Here is a 24,295-nt window from a genome sequence, read left to right as displayed (position 1 = left end):
GTGGTTTAGCGTACATGACAGATTATTATGTAGAGAAACAAAATTAGGACCACAAGTGGTGGTGCCAGCCAAGTTGAAGCAAGAAGTATTACATGAAATGTGTGATCACATTTTATCAGTCCATATGGGTTGCAGGTCAATGAATTGGAGAATGGCGGAAAAGTATTAGTAGAAGGGAAGAAAGAATTGTGTCAACCAGTCCCTCAGGAATGGTGTGGATTGTGCACAGTGGACAGATTTTAATCAGAAGTAGGTACTATTACAGAGACTGTCGGAACCAATAGGACACTTTAATTTCATTGGGGTGGACGTGTGAGACCCTTTCTGCTGAACATCAGCAGACAATTCTTTTGCGCTGATTATAATGTTGCATCGTGAAGGTGCCCACACTGCGCTGGATCAACAGGCAGTCACAGTTGCGCAGGCATTGGTTATAGGTTGATGTTGAAGTTTAGGGTGCTTGAGACAATTATTACAGTCCAACGGATGAACCTCATGTCAGACCTGAAGGAGGGTTTTGCCAGTTTTTAAAAGTAAAGAAGTTGAAGACTAATCTGCTTCATCCACAAGCTAACAGATGAATGGAATAAGTTCATCAGACAGTTGGGAAGTTGTTTAATTATTATGTGAATGGAACAATTCAGATTGGTATACTATCTACCCTTCATAGTAAGTGCATACAACTCCAAAGAACACATTAGCACAGGGTTGTTGCCATTTGAGGTGGTGAATTGGAAAAACATGTCATTGCTGCTTGACATTATTAGTCAGAAAGGAGATAGGGAAGGGGAGAGTTTGCAGGGATGGTATGGGAAGTGCGGAGAAAGGTCCAGTGTGCAGATGATAAGACATTGGAAAAGCAGGAAGAGACAGATGAAATACCTCATGCTCCTTATGCATTGAGACCAAGGAAGTAATTGATATATATTGTGAGTTTGAGTTTTCTGTGTACTGTGCTTTTGTGTATAGTTTAGGGCATTAACATAAGTTATATGTTTGTATTATGGGAGGATTTATCATTAATGTGTTAAGACATGCTGTTCAGAGATAGCAGGCTTCTGAGAGGGGAGAGGAAGGGAGGAGATACTGATCCTTGTCCTCAGGTTGCCGTATGGGAGAAAGACTGAAATATAAGAATGTTAGGTTTGGCAGTGCTGTACCTCTTCGCTGGTGGAAGAGCGGGTGAGATGCAGGCTTGTTACTTGAATGAAGGAGTTAAGTTTTCCAGGCAACCAGACATGGTGTCATCCAGTTGCAAATGGTAATTAAGTTTAGTGTTTAATTTGTGGGAGTTGCAGAATGAAATTAGGTGGAGGAGATGGTTTCAGAGATACAACAGTTAGCAACTAGTAACGAGAGGCTGTGAGAGGTCTTAAAGAAGCACAGAAATTTGCTCAGGGCATATGCAGGATTAAAAGAGAAGATGCCGGAGGTAATTGAAATGGTACCACAGAGTCCAGGAGAGTGAAAAGGGGATGGATAACTGCTGTTTGAAAGCGGCATGTTAAACAACAAATGCGTGCTTTGACAGCTTACTAAAGAAATCATGGATTCTGCCAGAGCTTCAGCTAGCACTCTAAACTGGGATTTAGAAGTAGTGCAAACACAAATGCAAGTACTAGGTGCAAGAATAATGATGACAAGGCTATTGCAATCACTAGACGATAGTATCTGGGACTCAAGAGTGATCACGAATTCGCAGGAAACCGTCCATCAGATGCTACATGGGCAGTTAAGTCTGGTCTTGCTGTCACCTGAGCAGTATCTGAAAGAGTTGAGGAAGGCTCTAGGAAAATTACCACCGGAATTGCAGTTAGTAACAAAGCCTAGCAGCCAGAACTTCTACTACCATGGTGCTACAGTGAGTGTAACAAAGGATGTGAGGTTGTATGTATCAGTACGGATTCTGGTATCAAGCAAGCATGCAGTATTTAGATGTTACACAGTGCACTCTTAGCTGGCAGAGTTAGCAGAAGTCGGGAAATTTGTGCAAGTGAAAGAGGAAGGGATGCTACTATTGGCAGAAGACTAGATCGACATGTGATAATGACCAAAGGTGAGTGCAAACAGTGTCAGAGTGGGGTAGTCACCATGAGCCCAACTCGTGAAATTGCAACAGATGGGAACACTTGCATCACACAATTCTTCAAGGGTAAAACAGAGAGACGTCCTCATCTAAAAGAGGTGATAGAACCAGAACCTTATTTTCAAAGAAGAGGATTACAATGAATATATTCAGTGTACAGTGACATAATGGTGGCTGCCAGTTGCTATGAGCAAGAGTAATTCATGATGGCAACATGATTAGAATTGCAAGGTAGTGGAGTGTTAATAAATGGGACTCTGTGTGGTATTATGAGACTAATATTTCATTTACCAGCGGCTATGGCAGGATTTCCTCTGTGGATTGTGACACAGCCACAGCTGTATTGGCGAGATGAATCTCTAAAGATGTTGTGCAAACATAACCTTACCTTCCTTAACTACACCTGGGAACTGAGACTGGACTATTAATTAAGTCACGTGATAGTTGCACAGGAGGGGTAGATCATTGTGGAGCTGCTGTTGCAGCATGTGGAACACTATTAGGATGGTAACGTCAGGTAACCATAACCTTAAATTTCAGTTTCTGGTGCCCAGCCCTCCTCTTATGTATTTGAGGCAATGAACAGTGTTAAAACCTGATCCAGGGGTAATTCAAGTTCCCATAGACTGGATCACCAGAGCAAGAGATGAAAGATAGATTTACGAAGTTGCAGATTAATATAGCAATTGCTTAGTAGTTTAGAATAGTCGCTATAGTATTATGTACTTGTTTTACAGATTAAGGTCAAACATAATGACAGTAGGAGGAGGGAGGAGGAGATTAGTGTTTAACATTCCATTGACAGCGAGGTCATTTGAGACAGAGCGCGATCTTGGATTTGGGAAGGACAGAAAAAGAAATTGGTCATGCCCTTTCAAAGGAACTGTCATGGCATTTGTCTTGAGCGATTAAACAAAATCACAAAAATTATAAATCTGGATAGCCAGACGCATTTGAAGCATTGTCACCCAGAATGTGAGTCCATTGTGTTAACCGTTGCACTACCTCACTCAGTGGTAATCACAGTAGAGAACCAGGTCGGAGCAAGACCTGAGGGCACAGGTCTTCTCCATAGAGGGTGGAGGAGGGGGGGGGGGGGGGGGGGCAGTGTAGTGCCGTTATCCAGTCTTGGAGAAAAAGTTGTGTCTTTAGCAAAAGTAAGAAGAAGTTGTGAAAAAGCTGCCATAGAGCATTGTGTTAGCAGCTGCGAGCCAGTTGTCACATTTGTGGCAATGTGGCTCACAATAACAGATAAGCAAAGGATTGCAAGGCAAGGATAGTTGGGCGCAGCTGTAAAATGCACCGCACATCAGAAATAATGTAGTAAGTGGGACGATGTCACCACACCAGGACAAGTCTTGTTGTTATGGACATCGTGATTACCGTATATGCCAGGTTTTAGTGTAAGAAATGTGCACCAGAGGCACAGAAATAAGATTTTCAGGCAAGGGATCACGTCTTGTTGCTGGAAATCAGATGCACCACCACAGTGCCAGAGCTACACTGGACAGCAAAACAACTGGGTATCTCCGGCAACAGTCATGGGTTCGAGACTGGGCTGTGCTTGCTGCCAGCACTAAGTCCTTCATGGGATTTGATACCACAGCCCTGCTGAACTATCATTTGTGCCTGGTGCCATCGATGCTGAGTTCATAGTGGGACTTGGTGCCACAGCCCCAGTCACCATGTGACTCCTGCTAGAGGGCAGCGAGTTGTACCCCACAAACTGCCATCTTCATGCAACACTGAGATGATACGAGTGTAGCAAGGGGCCACCGAGGCTCCACAATGCTGAGAGGAAAACAGCATGCCACTGATGTCAACAGCCGTTGCCACTGAAAGCTGCTGGCTTAGCAACCAAGGCGGAGGAAGTTGCTACCTGTATGATAGCGCCACCCAGGGGCAACAGAGATAGGCACATTTGCTTTGCTATGTCATTTATTGGAGTTAATAAAAGTCGTTCTTAACTGTCATCAGTGTTTCCACTGACACCACCACTCACCCTACAGCCCATTCAGTATGTTGTACTACATTTCACTGTATATGATATCTTGAGGTTTTGAGAAGTCTTACTATTTTTTTTAATAAAGTCCTTAAAATTATGACTAGTAAACTGCAGGTCTTATTGGTTAGTAGTCAGCATGGCTTTCCCTCATCTTGAAAATATTCTTTGCTCTAGATTATCACAGTTGCTTGTTTCGTAGGATTTAACTTAATAACCTGACCAACAGTCCATGACTACAAAAACATAAATACTCTTAAAGTTGGCAGATAAGAGTATAACAATAAAAGATACAAAATCCAATTTCACAATGTGAGAATTTGTATTTCTGTGCTATATAGCAGGAATTCAAGGAATGCAACCTGACCCTGAGCATATACCAGCTACTGAGGATTATCCGAACCTGGGAGCATTAAATGCCTGCATTTCTACACTTATCTGGATTTTACAAGATATTAAATAAAGATCAAGTAATGAATTATCCACGGTTATAAAGCTTGTTAAGGAAAACATTCATCCGCATCTGCATCTACAGCTACATGCGTACTCAGCAATCCGCCATTGGTGCATGGTGGCGGGTACCTACTACCATTACTAGTTATTTCCTCTCCTATTTTACTCGCAAATACAGCAAGAAAAAATGACTGTCTATATCCCTCCATACAAGCTTTAATTTCTCTTATTTTATCTTTGTGATTCATATACAGTGTGCGCATTGACAACAGTAGAATCATTCTGCAGTCGGCTTCAAATGACAGTCCTCTAAATCTTCTCAATAGTGTTCCATGGAAATAACGTTGTCTTCCCTCCAGGGATTTGCACTTTGAGTTCATGAAGCATCACCATAATATTTGTGTGTTGATCGAATCAATCAGTAACAAATCTACCAGACCACTTCTGAATTGCTTTGATGCCTTTCTTTAATCCGACATGATGGAGGTCCCAAACACTCAAGCAGTACTCAAGAATGGGTCACACTAGTGTTCTGTATCTTGTCTTCTTTACAGATGAAAGACACTGTCATAAAATACCCCCAATAAACCAAAGTCGACCATTCGCCTTCCCTTCTACTATCCATATACGCTCGTTCCATTTTATATTGCTTTGCAACTTTACACCTAGATATTTAATCATTATGACTGCCAAACAGACTACTATGTATGCTGTATTGGAACATTACAGGAGTGTTTTTCCTACATACCTGCATTAACTCACATTTTTCTACAGTTAGAACTAGCTGCCAAATACACCAACTAGAAATTTGTCTGGTAAGTCTCCCCTGGCTCAGGGTTCTGGGTGACTTTTTCTAAACTATACCCCTTTCCCTAAACCTCTCCATTCCTTGTCCTTCACTTCTCTTCCTTCTCCTTCAACTCTTCTGCCAGAAGGAGGAGCCTCTGGCTCTGAAAGTTTTATGCTTGGTGAGTACATTTTTTATCTATCCATTATATCATCATCATCATCATCATATCATCATCATCATCATCATCATCATCATCATTTAAGACTGATTATGCCTTTCAGCATTCAGTCTGGAGCATAGTCCCCCTTATAAAATTCCTCCATGATCCCCTATTCAGTGCTAACATTGATGCCTCTTCTGATGTTAAGCCTATTACTTCAAAATCATTCTTAACCGAATCGAGGTATCTACTCTTTGGTCTACCCCGACCCCTCCTACCCTCTACTGCTGAACCCATGAGTCTCTTGGGTAACCTTGCTTCTCCCATGCGTGTAACATGACCCCACCATCTAAGCCTGTTCGCCCTGACTGCTACATCTATAGAGTTCATTCCCAGTTTTTCTTTGATTTCCTCATTCTGGACGCCCTCCTGCCATTGTTCCCATCTACTAGTACCTGCAATCATCCTAGCTGCTTTCATATCCGTAACCTCAGCCTTATTGATAAGGTAACCTGAATCCACCCAGCTTTCGCTCCCATACAACAAAGTTGGTCGAAAGATTGAACGGTGCACAGATAACTTAGTCTCGGTACTGACTTCCTTCTTGCAGAAGAGAGTAGGTCGTAGCTGAGCGCTCACTGCATTAGCTTTGCTACACCTCGCTTCCAGTTCTTTCGCTATGTTGCCATCCTGTAGAATATGCATCCTAAGTACTTGAAACCGTCCACCTGTTCTAACTTTGTTCCTCCTATTTGGCACTCAATCCGTTTATCTCTTTTTCCCACTGCCATTACTTTCGTTTTGGAGATGTTAATCTTCATACCATAGTCCTTACATTTCTGATCTACTTTCAATCAAATCTGCCATCACAACTAAGTCATCTTCATATGCGAGACTGCTTATTTTGTGTTCGCATATCTTAATCTCACCCAGCCAGTTTGTTTTCAACATATGATCCATAAATAATATGAACAACAGTGGAGACAGGTTGCAGCCCTGTCTTACCCCTGAAACTACTCTGAACCATGAACTCAATTTACCATCAACTCTAACTGCTGCCTGCCTATCTATGTAAAGACCTTTAATTGCTTGCAAAAGTTTGCCTCCTATTCCATAATCTCGTAGAACAGACAATAACTTCCTCCTAGGAACCCGGTCATATGCCTTTTCTAGATCTCTAAACCATAGATACAATTCCCTGTTCCACTCATAACACTTCTCCATTATTTGCCGTAAGCTAAAGATCTGGTCCTGACAACCTCTAACAAGCCTAAACCCACACTGATTTTCATCCAATTTGTCCTCAACTAATACTCGCACTTTCCTTTCAACAATACCTGAGAAGATTTTACCCACAAAGCTGATTAAAGGGATACCTCTGTAGTTGTTACAATCTTTTCTGTTTCCATGTTTAAAGATTGGTGTGATTACTGCTTTCATCCAGTCTGATGGAACCTGTCCCGAATCCCACGCCATTTCATTTATCCTGTGTAGCCATTTGAGACCTGACATTCCACTGTATTTGATGAGTTCCAACTTAATTTCATCCACCCCAGCTGCTTTATTGCACTGCAATTTATTGACCATTTTCTCCACTTCCTCAAATGTGATCGTATTTCCATCATCATTCCTATCCCATTGTACATCGAAATCTGAAACATTACTCATCGTATTTTCACCTACATTGAGCAACTCTTCAAAATATTCCCTCCATCTGCCCAACGCATCAACAGGATTCACCAGCAGTTTTCCTGACCTGTCCAAAATACTTGTCATTTCCTTCTTACCTCCCTTTCAAAGACTGCTAATTACACTCCAGCAGCTTGACCCAAAGTCTCCAACCTGTTTCCAAAGTCTTCCCAAGATTTCTTCTTGGATGCTGCAATTATCTGTTTGGCTTTGTTTCTTTCTTCAACATACCTTTCTCTGTGTACCTGAGTTCTAGTCTGTAGCCATTTTTGATACGCCTTCTTTTTCCTTTTACAGGCTGCCTTGACTGTGTCATTCCACCAAGCTGTTTGCTTCATCCTACCTTTACACACTACTGTTCCAAGACATTCTTTAGCCACTTCTAGTACTGTGTCCCTGTACCTTGTCCATTCCTTTTCCAGTGACTGTAATTGACTACATTCAACTAACTGGTACCTTTGTGAGATCACTGTTATGTACTTGTGCCTGATTTCCTTATCCTGAAGTTTCTCCACTCTTATCCTCCTACATATGGACATGACCTGCTGCACTTTCGACCTCACAATACCAATTTCACTGCAGATTAAATAGTGATCCGTGTCATCAAAGAATCCCCTGAATACGCGTGTGTCTCTCACAGCCTTCCTGAATTCCTGACCTGTTATTATATAGTCAATGACAGATCTGGTTCCCCTGCCTTCCCAAGTATACCGGTGAATGTTCTTATGTTTAAAAAATGAGTTTGTGATTACTAAGCCCATACTGGCACAGAAATCCAAGAGTTGTTTCCCGTTCCTGTTGGCCTCCATATCCTCTCCAAATTTTCCCATAACCTTTTCATACCCTTCTGTTCGATTTCCAATCCTGGCATTAAAATCACCCATGAGCAGAACACTGCCCGTGTCCTTTACTCTAACAGCTATGTCACTGAGTGCGTCATAAAAACTATCCATCTTATCTTGGTCTGTCCCTTCACAATAGGAATATACTGAAACAATCCTAATTTTCTTGTTAGACACTGTCAAATCTATCCACATCAGTTGTTCGTTTACGTATCTTACTGCAACCACACTGGATTCCATTTCTTTCCTACACCCCATTGTGCTGTTCCTGCTTTGACTCCTGACAGGTAAACCTTGTATTCTCCCACTTCCTCTTCTTTCTCACCCCTTACCTGAATGTCACTAACAGCTAAAACGTCCAACCCCATCTTACTTGCAGCCTCTGCCAACTCTACCTTCTTCCCAGAGTAGCCCCCATTGATATTAATAGCCCCCCATCTCGTTACCATTCGTTTGCCGAGTCGTATCTTAGAAGTCCCTGGTCTGTCAATTGGAGGTGGGGCTCCGTCACCTCCAAAGGTCCGAGGCATTTTGCTCTGATTGTTGCCAGCATCATATTTAAAGTACCAGGGAAGCAGGTTGCTAGCCTTACTTGCCCCGGGTCCCATTGGGATTTACCCCTAACTTTTAAGGGACTAACCGGTGGATTTGGTAGTCTTTGCCATCTGAGCACAAAGGTGACCACGACTCAGAATATGTCCGAGATGCCCACCCTTATTCTAAAGTAACTAGTATCCTGACTGTCAGGACCACTTACTTGGCCACTCATACGTTGCCCGTGGTTCATGAACTCGGACATGACAACAGGAACCCACACCATGAACCACCATTATATTATCAACTAGATATTTTGTCTAAGTCATCTTGTATCCTCCTACAGTCATTCAATGATAACACTTTCCCATAGACCACAGTGTCATCAGCAAACAGTCACAGACTGCAGTTCAACATGTCTGTCAGATCATTAATGTATACAAAGAAAAACACGGTCCTGTCATACTTCCTGGGTTACTCCTGGCGATACCCTTGTCTCTGAAGAACACTCAGCATCGATGACGACATACTAGGTTTTGTTGCTTAAGAAGTTTTGAGCCATTCATATATCTGGGAACATTTCCTGTATGCTCATACTTTCATTAACAGTCTGCTGTATGGCACCATGTAAAACGCTTCCCAGAAATCTAGGAAGATGGAATCTGCCTGTTGTCCTTCATCCATGGTTCACAGTGTATCATGTGAGAAAAGGGCAAACTGAGTTTCACATGAGCAGTGCTATTACATTTGAACTGAAGATATGTTCAAGAATTGTTCAGCAAACCTATGTTAAGGATATTGGTTTGTAATTTTGCAATTTATTCTTTTACCTGTTATTCCATGGAACTTCCACTACTCCAATTAAACTTGGAAAATAGGCACAGAGTGACATCATTAAAACACTAAATTACAGTCATCTAATATGTCACCAAACTCTTCATAGAAAAGATAATACCACTAAGTTCTGGAGCAAGAACAGTTTACAAGCAATAAGCCATTACAGAAAGACAAAATACATGGTGCTTCAACTCCACTTAAATTCAAAAGCAACACCACACAGGTTCCTTAAAACTTATTCTTACACTTATAAGTTAGCCCACATCTCACAGTGATAACCCTATAGTACTAAAAGGACATATGTGACTCCAAAACGAGCACAGCTCAGAATTATTCAAACACAGATTTTAATGTGAACCTTTCATGTACTCCCAATCATTGTATATCCTCACATCTGTATATTATAATTTTCTGGAGAGGGTCCCACGCACTCTAATTTGAAAATTTTCACTGAAAACCAGTAATAGCACTACTAAAATGTGAAATGAACAATAGCATAATTAAAAACCAAAACTAAAATCTAACTCATTCACTAATAAATTTAAAAGGTAATTAAGGATCATAAAGATACAAAACAAACATTTACATAACTTGCAAACATCAGCGAAAAGCCTCATGCAGTTGCATTTTCTGTCACCAGTGTGGTACATTTCCACTCATCTAACCACTGTTACTTGTTTGCCCTTTCAGTTTACTGTCCACACATAACAGGTAGTTACCATACCTAAGGTTCATCTCAAGTAGATACTATACGATATAGCTCCTGTTGCCCAGCCCAATACAGAAATATTCATGATGTCTGGTAACACAGTTAGCACTTCACAGAGGGTGAAAATGATTTGATATCAAAAATCCACTATGACCTAGTTCCTGTATCACCATACTGTGATCTGTATACTCACACCACAGCATACACATTACCTCAATAGGCTAACAACCACCAATAATGTCTGTTCTGTTATGAGAGTTCTGTACAGTGTAGAGGGCCACAAGGCAGAGACCAACTATACTGTCCATGAATTTGTGGCAAAACACACTGACAACAAGCAATGAATGATGTCAGTTCAAAGCAGCAGATTTCCTTCCATACAGAATTACTCAGAAGTCCTACCAATAGCTTGGCTTATCCACACGACAAAACAGGAAGCTGCTCCCATCTAGCACGTTCCATGAAAAGAATCATTCCATCATGTCCATGCTATATGGGCCTCATCCCTCTCTGAAGGCAGTGACTCAATCGCTCCACAGTCTTAACACCAGTAATCACTCTTAAGTTTCAACATCGATCACAGGATAATGAGTAGCATAGCCCCACCTTTTACACACACGTTCTGTTACGTACTGCCCCATATACAGTTTTGCTGCTTATTGCTTCTTGGCCCCCTCATGTAACAACCAACATCACTACTGCCAATGTCTTCCCAGTGATGCACAACATGCATCTCACTGACCGCCACAAACCTATCGATAGGCAAAGATGTGCCAACCAGCACATCTTCTTGCAGACAGGAGTTACCTGTGCTTTTTTGTCACTTGAGACTTTACGCTAGGTGAGAGATTCAGAATAAATGCAAGCTAAGTAAGAGGTCCATGGCATAGAGAATGCTCTGTAAAACCAAATTGGGATTCCATCTGTATCTGGTGACTTGTTTGTTTTCAACTCTTTCAGTTGCTTCTCTACGCCAGGGATTTCTATTACTATGTCCTCCACACAGGAGTCTCTACAAAGGCAGAAGCAATTCAAAATATTAAAAAAGATCTGTTAGAAGGAAAAATCTTTTCATTCAAGGATAAATATGAAACTTAAATTAGCTTGTTATGTTTCAGAATGCAGGGTAGCTTATGAGGAGTTCCAAGGAGCATGAAATCCATAAAAGGGTGAACACCAAACAGTACTGTGTGTTAGTTATAGCTCAAACAAACACTAGTGAAATTATTCAGCACTGGAAAAAGGAATTGCTGGCTTTCATATGGAGTTCACGAAAGTTTCAAACATGAATATGGGAATTTAAAATACTTCCATATGGGATGAAGTTGACAGATTTTACACTTTAAACTTAATAAAACCAATGTAATATATATTGACTTTTCCTTCATAGCTTGGGTATTCAGCTGTAGTAATGAAATGGGTGGTGTTTATTACCTTTTGCTCTTACAAATTAGGGGAAAGTGGGGGGGGGGGGGGGGGGAGGGGGGGGGACTGTGTTGGTCAAAAATGGGGGAGGAGCTGATTGATTATCTTTTATGCTACAGTTGTGGATATTTTATTACTCTAAGCTGACTTTAATTGTTCTGAAACTTTATCAGTAAATGAAAGATAAGTCTGGCATAATAATTAAATTTTATTTTTAATTTGATTGTGGCACCATACACAATCATTAACCAGGCTCCAGGGAGGTAGGGCCCCCCTTCGCTATTTCTCCACTGGGGTAATTCCTGTCTGGCGCATCCACATCGCGGGGGTGGGCATCCTACACTTCATTAGGCCGAAGTGATAGGATGGCTGAGTTCAGGCAGGGACCCAATCCTGTGGGGTATAACATGGAACCCATGCCCAGGGTTACGGGTGAAGACCTTAATGGCAACAACGGTGGAGAAGAAAGACTTCGAACGGCGTAACTGGCAGATGAGGCAACCCTCCTTTCTGTGGATTAAATGAGAAAGGAACCACTCCCTTGTGGTGGAGGAGAAACTCCAAAGGCTAAGAGAGAGAACCCCAACAGAAAATCCTTTCTTGTGTTAGGCCTAGCAAGCCAGTAGGAAAGTCTTCATATATTGCTTTCAAAACACAGACGCGCCTCGGAACGAACCTCTCAGGATTTGACTCCACTGCTTCTTCAAGTACTAGTGCGAATGATGGGAGACCTGATGATATTCATTAGTACAAGAAGATGAAATCAAATGGGCTAAAAAATAACCTAAATATTGGCACCCTTAATATATTAACCCCCAACGGAAAAATAGAAGAAATGACAGGTGTACTAACAGAGAGAAAGTTGGATATTTTGGGATTAAGCGAAATGAAGTGGAAGGAAAAAGGTGAGAAGAATTCGAGAGGAGGAGGAAAACTGTGCTGGAGTGGGAATAACAGGTTTGGAAGAAATGGTGTGGCAGTGATGGTGGATAAGAATGTACAAAGCTGTATTGGAAGTGTGAGACATATATCAGACAGTATCATATTCTTAAACCTGAGATACTAAAAAGAAACACTAATAGTTATACAGATTTATGCACCTCAAGTGGGATGTAGCGAAGAATAGAAGATGGACTTTGAAAATGAGTGAGAGAACCATATAGAGAGTGCTAATATAGTAATGGGAGATTTTAATGCACAGGTAGGCAAAGACAGAAAGGGATTTGAGCAAGTGTTGGGATATTTTGGATATGGAGGCAGAAATGAAGAAGGGGGAAGATTCCTGGATTTGTGCCAGAGGGATGGAATGAAAATAGCAAACAGCTGGTTTATGAAGAGAGAAAGTCATCTTATCACCAGATACAGTTGGGATGGAAGAACCAAGAGTGTAATTGGTTATACTCTAGTAGATATGAAATGGGGAGAAAAAGTAACGAATGTGAAGGTAATTCCTAGTGTGAGTGCAGATAGAGATCATAGATTAATGGTGGGGCAATGGAAAATGTATCAGTGTGTGAAAAATAGAAAACAGAAGAAAGTGATGAGGATGCGGAATTGGAAACTGAAGGAAAGTGAAAGTTTCAAAAGAAGTTTTCTGTGATGTAGAAAAAGAATGGAGTTCATTCAAAGACACTTTAGCCGAAGCAGCACAAAAAGTATGTGGTAGATAATCTGGAAAGGAAAAAGTAAGACAGACAAGTTGGTGGGATGATTACCACAATCCAAGCAGTTAGAAGAAAAAATGGAGCATAGAGAAAGTGGTGGAAAACCAAAAATGACAAGGGCCGTAAAAGATACAGTATATAGGGGAAAAGAAGAAGTGCAAAGAAATAGAGGAAACAGCAAAGAAAAAGGCATGGGAAAAGTTTACAAAAAAACTTAAAAAAGATGTGAAGAGCAATAAGAAAATGTTTTATAAAATGATGAAAAATAAAAGGAAGGCTTTTAAAGTACCAGTAAAGATGGAAACAGAGGATGGTACTGTGATTGAAGATCTAGGGAATATAAAAGATCTCTGGAGAGAACCTTTTAAGAAACTGTTAAACGCTGAGGTGCAGGTACACGAGGAAACAACAATTAATGGAGAAATTGAGAGAAGTTGGGAAGCAGAATTAGGACAAATTACACGGGAAGAAATGGAAACAGTTGTGAAGAAGATGAATGGGTGGAAAGCCCCAGGACCTGATGAAGTATCAGTGACACGATAAGAGCAGCAGGTCCAGTGGGAATGCAGTGGCTGTTTAGAGTACTATCAAGTGTGTGGGGAAATTGTACAATACCTGATGATTGGAGAAGAGGAGACCTTGTTCCCATCTTCAAAAAAGGCAATAAGACTTTTTAAAAACTGCAGAGGAATAACTCTTGTGAGTCATACAGCCAAGATTTTAGAAAGGATTTTACTAAATCGAATAAGTGAAAAGATAGAAAAGGAGCTGAGTCAAGAACAGTATGGGTTTAGGAAAGGAAGAAGTACGATTGACCTGATATTTTCTGTCTGTCTACTGGTGGAAAAAAGTTGGGATTGTAACAAAAGGGTGATGATGGTTTTTATAGACATAGAAAAGGCATATGACTTATTTAACATGGAAAGACTCTGGGAAGAAATGAAGAAGACAGATATAGAAGATGGATACATTAATGTAATAAAGACACTGTACAGAGGACACTATTGTAGAATTAGAACACCATTGGGGAACTTAGAATACTTCAAAATAAGACAAGGACTTAAACAAGGAAGTATTCTATCTCTTGCACTTTTCATGTTGTGTTGGAGGGAATGAATATGGCAGTTAAAGATATAGTGAAAAAGAAAGACAAGAAGATGATTTTTGCAGATGATATGGTAATATGGGACGATAAAGAGGTTGATGTACAGTTACAACTTGATGAGTGTAAGGAAATAATGAAAAGGTATGGATTAAAAATAAATAAAGATAAGAGTGAAGTAATGGTATTTGGAAGAGACAAAGGGATCAATGGAAATATTACTTTGAATGGAGAACCCCTCAAAGTGGTAGATAGTTTCATTTATTTAGGGAGTGAAATATCTAGTGATGGAAAAATAACCAACAAAATTTATATGAGGTTACAGAAGAGAGGCAATTTCTACCAAACAATAAAACACCTGATTTGGAATAAGGAAGTTTCCGAAAAAGCAAAACTTCTTATGTATAAGAGTTACTACTTCCCTATTGTCACCTGTGGAGGAGAAACATGGACAATGACAGAAAGGGACTGGAGCAGACTGCAAGCAGGGGAAATGAAATTTCTCAGAGCAGATCCGGATATAGATAGATTATTAATTTCAGAGTAACATACTAAGAAATTTCAAGGGCATAAAAATTTGATTACAGATTTGCTTCATGAAATTCCGATGAAATACACACACACACACACACACACACACACACACACACAGTTCACTACACTCTAAACCCTGAAATGTCAATTTCAAAAGAAAAAAAAATCCCCTTTCTTCTTTTTAGACAACATTTGAAACCTTTTTTAAATTTTCAGTAATTATGGTAACATTCAATAATAAACACCCCGGCTATATTTCTCCAATTCAGCTGATTTTTGTTTTTACATGCACACCTCATTTCCATACTGACAAGTCTTCAACTCTTAGATACTGTAAAATCAAATGGCGGAAAATACAGAATGGAATATGACAATATTATGAAAAGGATAACTGCTGCTCACCATAAGCAGAGATGCTGAGTCACAGGTACGCAGAACAAAAAGACTGTCAGAAAGCTTACTTTCTGACAGTCTCTGTTGTGCCTACCTATGACTCAGCATCTCTGCTATATGGTGAGTATTAACTATCTGTTCCATAATATTGTCATTATCTCTACTGTAGGATACAACAAACAGAATTGGGGTCTAAGTAGAAAATTCATAAGTTAACTTAGAAACATTTGCAACAATGACTTCCTCGTTCCACCACTAGACTGTTACGGGCAGTTGTTGCAAACATTGTGCAATATTGTTGCTGTGTTCATTAGGCCACATTCTTGTTGCATTCATGAACGTTTGTTCATAAAAGAACCTCTCAACAAAAGACGGTCAATTTCAACCCAAGTTTCTCAGGTGGTCGCCACCGGCCTTGCCGCGGTGGTAACACCGGTTCCGTCAGATCACCGAAGTTAAGCACTGTCGGGCTGGGCTAGCACTTGGATGGGTGACCATTCGGTCTGCCAAGTGCTGTTGGCAAGCGGGGTGCACTCAGCTCTTATGAGGCAAACTGAGGAGCTACTTGATTGAGAAGTAGCGGCGCTCCGGTCTCGGAAACTGACATAAGAGCCAGGAGAGCGGTGTGCTGACCACATGCCCCTCCTTAACTGCATCCAGTGATGCCTATGGGCTGAGGATGACACAGCGGCCGGTCAGTACCATTGGGCCTTCATGGCCTGTTCAGGAGGAGTTTACAAAGCATTATGTGTGTCCAAATAGGTTAGAATAACAGCTTAACTTTTGTTATTGCTCTAGTTGTTGTTGTGAAGGTTCAGTGCACAACATACATCAAACCTAGACACATTAATTGTTTTATGTCAGTCACATGAATAAAAGTTTTAGCACTTTAAAAAAATCTTTAAAAAATCATTACTCCTGAAAATGATTAGTTTTCAGGTAGAGTTTCAGAATACTATATATTTAACCATTGCCTCAAATTCAGAATGTTGGAGCAGTAAAATAATATTTAAAATAACAGAATTTTCAGCACCAATGTGCAGTTATTTAACATAAAATGTTTTTTGACTTTTCGCTCAACTTCATCCACTTTGATGGTAATAATATATACTGACCACAAAGCACTAGTTTTCATAATGGAAAGGTGATTGTTACAAAGCAGGCTTATGAGGTGGGTTCTGTTTTTACAGGAATTCAAGTTATATGTTCAATATGCCAAAACCTCACAATGTTTGTTCTGATGCACTTTCTCATTTACCATTAGGTGTGGAATTCCATCTTCTCTTTCACTTCTTATTGACTAAGAAATTTTGCTCAGTCAAGTTATAAATGTGTTCTTCTAACAGCAACAAGGAATTTTCTAACAGCATAATCCCATTTGACAGTTTTAAATTTCCAAGACCTTTAAACATTTGTATGTATCCGATAAATGTTTCATAATGGCTGTAAATTCTTGAACATTCACCTCTGTAAGCTGTTCAGAGTCAATTGACATTACCAATAGGTGGGGAAGTAGTTGCTGAATATCATTGGTTACTTCCAATACCTGTTCATTTGGCTCAGTCCTAACTATGTCACACTGTTTTTCTGTCTCGGAATGTTTTTTGTTTTTTAATCATATACCTTTTGACATCATTCAGCTGTCTCATTGATTATTATTTGATTCTTTACCTATGTAGACTCAGTAATATGTTCCTCATACTTATGTCCTGAGTGTCTATAATATAGAATTAGGATCTTCTATATTACAGTATTATGAAAAGGATAGCTACTACTGCTCACCATATAACAGAGATGCCGAGACACAGATATGCACAACAAAAAGACTGTCAGAAAGTGAACTTTTAGCCAACAAGGCCTTGCGCCGCCCCCCCCCCCCCCCCCCCCCACACACACACACACACACACACACATACGTGACCAGCCTCTGGCTGGCCACAGCAGCCAGTGACTGTGGTCATGTGTGTGAGAGTTACGTTTGCATTTGTGTGTGCGTGTGTGTTTTTGTTGTCTATTTCCAATGAAGGCCTTGTTGGCCAGAAGCTCACTTTCCGACAGTATTTTTGTTTTACCTATCTGCAACTCAGCATCTCTGCTATACGGTGAGTAGCAACTATCGTTTTCATAATATTGTTACATTCCATCCTAGATTTTTCATTGTTTGATTTTACCTCTATATCTGCATTTAGTTATTCTCTACACTTTTTCAAAAATTCCTGAAACCATTCCCCATTTTCCAAGTTATTACTGGCATATGGTTCAACTGAATTAATTGTAACACCCAACAATAACTCAGCCACCTCTTTCATCAGAAAAAATTTTGTACATCACCATTCCACCAATAATCACCAATTTATTGTCTTATTTAATAGTGTTACCATATCCTGCAGCCACCCAGTAGGTCTTGCCAAACCAAGTCCCACTAATGGTTAAGGAAGACAACATGGTGAGAATGGGCCATCCCCTTGTCGAGCTATGTCGTGTTGTGGGAGTGTGGCGGAGCCAGAGCTAATGGGTGCTTTCACTGTGCTGTGAAGTGATGCTCACGTCACTTGAAGAGTGGTAGCTGTTTCACTGAGAAATGATGTTGTTGCTGCAAACCTCAAGATAAACTACAACCACCACTCAAAAACTTTCTTCAAATACAGTTTGTTGGTGGCTTGTTGTGCTTGGAAAGTCAGCAACAGATAACTTCATAACATTTCTCATTTTCTGGTACATTCTACATTACTCTTGCTAATGATAGATGATTCTTGATTAAATAATAGTTTGTACAGCAAAAAACAATTTATAAGTCTACTAGCGGACCCGACAGACGTTGTCATGCATTTTTTTGTTTGATATTTAAATGATACCCATCTTCTCCATCTTCCCAAAATATCAATGGATATTGCAAAGCGTCGTTATCTCTGCATTGGATTCGTATATCTCAACGTTCAAATGCGTCGCCAACCATAGCAACTGCTACTTCATTAATGGTCGGTGCATTATATCGGCCTGCATGCTGCCCAGATGGTACTTCGTCTGCTGTATAGTTGTCGTTTTGCAGTATTTTTGAAACGGTATTGAACAACTCAACCAACTGGTTGTGATTCTGTAAAAATGGTTCTAAAATACCCACAATTTCTCGCTCCTCCATCTGCTCGATATGGTTGTACTGGCAGCGTGTGTTTATTTGCTGCTCCTCATCACCCATGAAGTAGATTTGCAGAAATTGGTATCAGGCATCGGCATTAAAGAACCAATTTGATGATACACTTGGCCCTGAATCTTAAACGTTGAGTGAAAATTGCGACCATCCTCATTCTGAACGATTTTTGTTGCTCCAAATGATGTCACTTGAAAGCATGAATTGAATTGTTCCGGCAGCGAATTCAGTGGTGGCAATACAACTTTTCCAGACGCGCAGCAGAAACCGGCCAATTCACTTTTGTATTTGAGTGCATGACAGTGTTGGCACTGTTTGTTCATAGCGCCGATTACAGTTTGTGAATGTGACGAATAGTCAATGTCCGACTCATATTCAAACGCAAGGCGAAGAAGCGATGCACGTGTCAATGCACGATACACATGCAAACGCTGTTGTTCACGTGTTCTGAATGTGTCGGTGACTCGTTGACAGGCTAGTCTTTGTCTCAATGCATTAGCTCGAAGACGTTTGTTGCGTTGCTCTTGACTTTCATTAGCAAGTCTGATTGCAGCCTGGTTTCTTAAATTTTCATTATCCGTCAATTGATCTTCTGCCGATCTATTTAACTGATGGCTCTGGACTAATTGTGAATTCCGAGTCCGTCGACCAATATTTCCTCCTCGTCCACGAAGACATGGCATTGTTTTATGTATGTAACTTATATGTGGATATAATACACTTAATATTCACTGAAATGCGACACCTGAAATATCAAAAGACACTGTAAAAAAAATGAAAATGTCAAAATAACGAAACACACATAATATAATACACTCAAATTGAAATGTCGAAAAATAAATGAAATACTATGCACGTAACTTATATCTGAATATAATACACTCAATATTGCACACAAAAATGCAACGCCACCTACCGTGCTGATTTAAGAATGTAAATTTTCCAGGCCCCCACTTGAATGCATACACAAAAATTGATTCAAGTCGATCCAGCCGTTTTGTTGCAGTATGGATAAATAACCTAGATACCAACTGCAGTGCCATCTGCCGGGCTGATTTGTGAATCTATATCTTCCAGGCCCCCACTTGAATGCATTCACAAAAATTCATTCAAATCAATCCAGCCGTTTCGTTGTGTATAGATAAATAACCTAGATACCAACTGCAGCGCCATCTGGCGGGATCATTTGTGACTTTCTTTATGTATCTTACGTGGATATGACTAGGATCTTATTGCCACTGTGGGCACCTTCCAGGCAATCAGTCCCCTTCACCTAATATTGATTATTCCTCATTGACACTACAAGTTGTTTAAATAGGGGTTCATCATATTTAACTGTCTGTAATGTGTTCTCTTTTTTTCTCTTCACAGTATGTACAAATGACCCACTGCAGGTTGACAGCATCTGAACCCTAGGGGAACTCAAATAAAACAGAACTTTAATAACATCTGCTTGGTTTACAACCCACATCACTTCAAATAAACATTTGGGCTTTTTATAGCTGTCTGCCACCATTATCAGTAGTTGAAATCACTGGCTGTTGAGGCTGGCACGGTTTTCTTCTTGTAGAGATGTAATGGCAGCATGTGGAACCTTCGAGAAAGGGCTGGAGTGGTGCCATGCACGGAAGGCAGATTTGGCACAGCTCCGTGAAGTAAAGCAGCTTGTAAACTGAAAAGATTTTACAGAAGCATGCCACCTTGAAAAACTCTGAGAACACAGAATGGAACTCTATTTCATAAAACTTGTTTACATTGTTGTCTTAATACTTCTTCCGAGGATGTTGGCACTCTTCTAAGGCTTCATTGATGGAACCTCTGTAGCTGCATCCAAGCTGATATTTTCATCTCATTGCAGTCTCTAAAATTGTGTCTGCTGATCCATGCTGAAGACTTGTTTTGTCCCCCATTTACATGAAACATACAAATGCAACATCCTTTTGCAGTAGTGTTTATAGAAAGACAATGCTGTTTCCGAAAAAACTCGAGCCTTGCTGGTGAATAATTTAAGTTCTTATATCCTATGCTACAAGAGTGCTCAGACCGTACCTGTACAGTCTGCGAAAAAATGCAATTTTATGTACCTCTCAGACTAATTGTACATGCTATTTGGTTGACGTAACATTTTACCAAGCTACTTGTGCTGAAGGTCAGCTTCCGTATTTTCAGTACCTTAAGGAATATGTTGGTATAATCAGGGGGATACATGTAGCCTCAAATGACTTTGTGGTATTATTTATCAAGGTGCAGAAAGCACACATGTTGGATCTTTTAGTTGGCCTTTCACACCTCACATCATGAGTCTTCCAGCACCTTATTATGAGAATCACTTACTTTCTGTATATTGGAAAATATTACAAAATTACTGGCAGCATAGCTCTAGACTCACCTTTATCTATTGCCATTGCTAAGTTTTAAGGTTACACTCTGTTCTTTCCATCCAACCTGCTTTTAGTTCCCTCCATCCAACGTGTTTTTATCAATATGTGGATGACAAGTTTTTAATCTAGCTCCGTGGAACGGATGTGCTAAAACAGTTCTTTGAGCATATGTATTCTGTACACTTGAACATCAGATTTACAATTGGAGTAAAAACAGAGAACAAGTTGCCCTTTTTGGATCTATTGGTTGAACAAAAGCTGGACTGCTGGCTGGGCCATTCCATGTATAGACTCCAACACATACTGGTCTCTATTTAAAAGAATGGAGTTTCCACTACCCAGCCCAAAATAATTCTATCATAAGCAATTTACTATACAGAACTCAGACGGTTTCAGATCACAATATTCTGCAATCTGATTAAAAAAGTTTATAGCATGTGTTCAGAATAAAGAAACAGAAATAACTGCTCCAAATTTGACCTGTGTTCAAAAGTAAACAAAGGCCAACACCTACTCAGCTAATGAAAAAAGATAATCAAATACCATGCCTTCATTTCTGTAGAGCATCTCCAACAGAAAATTAAAGATAAACTGCATTCAATAGAAGATAATCTTGGGATAAGAGTACCTGATGTTTACAACATTCTGTCTAAATGTGCTGAATATTATATAGGGCAGACAGTCTTCACTGGGTACGAGAACTGTACTGAACATAAACATCATATGTAGTTCAGAAACTTGATAAAGTCAATGTGAGTGACACAAAGATCTTCACTGAAGATACAAAGATCTTACCTCATGCTTCATCTTACTGAGACATTGTAATAAAAGAAATTTAATTATCACTAGTAAATTTAACAGAGAAATTGGCTGCAATCGTAGTGGAGCCTGTGGTGAGACACTAAAATAAGAGTTTTTACCAAGAGCCAAAATTAAAACTTGATTCCCATTTCCATCCAATAATCCTTACCCAGTGATATGGAGGGATTAGGGGCCTGCAGTCTCTTCACTAACCACTTCCCACCTGTCACTTTACCAGATCATTGCCATTTAATAAACACAGCAGTCAGTCAGCACCTGATGAAGAAGACAGAATACCTTCAAAAGCTTAACTTCTCCACTTGTGATAGGGATGATCAACTAACATGACCCTCCATTGACATTAAGCTTGTCAACAAATGATATTTAATCATTTTAAGTGTTTCTAGTTCTGTGCACTCACAGCTATAATTCTTTCATTTAAGGCAACAGAAGCTTGAAATTTTTAGCACATGCAATCGAAGATCTTGGCAATATTCTTTCTGGCTCATTGAAGTTATTGTTAAACGATCCATGTATTTCAGTCACATTTTATGGTGCAAAGATACTCTGTAATAAAATGAGTATATAATATTGTGAAGAAATATTTGAAGAGCACTTATTGCTATGCTCAAAGAATTAAATGTGTTGTTTCGAGCATTTTTTAATTTATTTTGTCCATTACAGGTATGTTATGGTAGAGGCTATGTATGTGAACTTTGTGAAGAAGACCAAGTGATATTTCCTTTTGACTCTTCTGCTGTAAGTTGCATAAAGTGCTCTACTGTTTTCCATCGCAACTGTTGGAGCAGAAAAAATCAGCAGTGTCCTAAGTGTTTACGACTCGAAGAGCGTGCAAAGCAGAAGGATGCTTCGAGTGACAGTGATTAAGGCTTAAATCTTTTACATCAATGGAAAGTTTAACAGTCTTCATTATCCTTTGTTTTCCATGTGTTCTGTGAACCCTTGTAATAATTAATATTAACGATTGCTTAAAGGTTTTTGAAATTTAGATTCTGATCGCCAAGAAAAGAATTGAATTGTTTCTATGTCATTTGCATTGTATGTAGTTTAAAAAATAAATGTATAATTTGTTTTGTATAAATTGCTTCTATAGTCAGAAAATTAATGTACAATATCTCTCTCTCTCTCTCTCTCTCTCTCTCTCTCTCTCTCTCTCTCTCTCTCGTGTGTGTGTGTGTGTGTGTGTGTGGGTGGGTAGGTGGGTGTGGGGGGGGGGTGCACTTTGTTGCTCAAATTCTGAATGAAGTCTTTTTATTAGTTTAAATGGCAAGAATTCATTGCTACCAAAATATTTGTTTGTATCTTGCACTTGATGGATGACATTATTTGTATATGCATAGACAAGGCTCCTTGTTTTGTTGTTTAAATTTATTTCTGCTAGACTGGTACTGGGCTACACATAAATCTTCAGTAGTCTTGCAGACAACATGCAATAACACAGAAAATACATAATACCATGTGCTACAGGACGTTTCACAATTTGGATAGATTTTTTGGAAATTTTAATCTAATTTTTAATTCATTTTTAGCTGCTCCTCGCTGTGCTATAGGTGAGGCAATGTGCTTTACATTACCAGTGATGTATTTTCTTGTACAATATTATAGGTTCGTGTGTGTTATTTTCTGTGACTTATGTAATGTGGATATTTCCTTTGTTTAAGTGCTTTGGTAGTTTTGGTTATTAATAGTAAAATATATATAATACAATTAGTACAAACACAGATTGTATAACAAAGAGATATAGTTAGCCCATACCCTGATCTTTGTTAATGCTCAGTGAAGTCAAGATGGAAGCTAAATATTTGCGACGTTAGTTCTGATTGACTCGTCAACATGAGCAGAAACTACTTCACCAGATTTTGATAGCTTTTTGCCAGTACACTCAATTGAGTGCACATGTGACACTGGTACTTATTTGTACACTTATTTAGATTATTTTTCCTTTGTTTTAATGTTTGTGTCAACCTTTTCAAATAGCTTTTCAGTTCCTTATGAGCTTCCAGCTCCACTGATGCTGTATCATGCAGCTGTTCTTCTAGGCTGTGCAGCTGTAACATCAGGTTGTGCACAGAGCACAGCTGGCTGCCAAAGTCCTTTGTCTAGGAAGACCCCTGTTTGAATTGTTGTCCGGAATGTATCATGTGCTCTAATAACATCATCCAAGCCTTCTGTTTGTTACACTTACTTGATGAATACCTCGCAGGAGCATTCCAACACCTTAAACAGTGTTTAGTGTTGCACCTGATGCTCAAAATGTTCCATTTCAGAGGTAAGGAAATGTAATCTCCACGGTAAGGGTTTTATTCCAGGTAGGCATCTCGTCTGCTTAGCAGCTATTGGTTGTTGCCTGATGGCCAGGCTTAGTGTGAATTTAGCTCACCAAAGAGCATTTAACAGCATCAAGTAGGATGACATGTTCACAGCAATAACCATTCCTACTGGATCTACAACATGTGAAAAAGTTTCAGCCAGTATCTCATTTTGACATCTGAAGTAAGCTCACACCCAGTCTCTGAAAAATATCTGTACAGTGGGCATTAGTAGAACAAATGGCAAGATCATGAAACCCAGATAAACAGTGATGATACAACAGTGAGGCAGATTTTGCCACCTCTGGTGCAAATAACTCTGTAAGATGTCTGAAGCCACAGCAGGATGTACCTCCTTACAGCTTGTAGATGGCCCATAAATTTGTACTGAATGTTGAGAACATCAAAAATGTGA

The 24,295-nt window shown here is 39.7% G+C and overlaps 1 protein-coding gene and 1 pseudogene across 2 annotated transcripts in view; both read left to right on the top strand.

Annotated features, from left to right (window-relative positions):
• Positions 1-22,645, top strand: part of LOC124545451 (differentially expressed in FDCP 8 homolog A) — an 84,013-nt gene extending 61,368 nt beyond the window's left edge. Inside the window, exon 7 of one of the 2 annotated variants that reach the window (XM_047124379.1) lies at positions 22,235-22,645. In XM_047124379.1, the coding sequence (XP_046980335.1) occupies positions 22,235-22,438 (204 nt within the window). In that variant the 3' untranslated portion in view covers positions 22,439-22,645. The remainder of the gene's footprint in view (positions 1-22,234) is intronic. The other variant, XM_047124387.1, reaches the window with a different exon arrangement.
• Positions 15,626-15,742, top strand: LOC124555393 (annotated as a pseudogene).
• Positions 22,646-24,295: the final 1,650 nt, after the last annotated feature.

This window comes from Schistocerca americana, chromosome 1, assembly GCF_021461395.2.
Source record: "Schistocerca americana isolate TAMUIC-IGC-003095 chromosome 1, iqSchAmer2.1, whole genome shotgun sequence".
Classification (NCBI taxonomy): Eukaryota; Metazoa; Arthropoda; class Insecta; order Orthoptera; family Acrididae; genus Schistocerca; species Schistocerca americana.
Note: the sequence above shows the minus strand (reverse complement) of the source record. Positions and strands in the feature narration are given on the sequence as shown.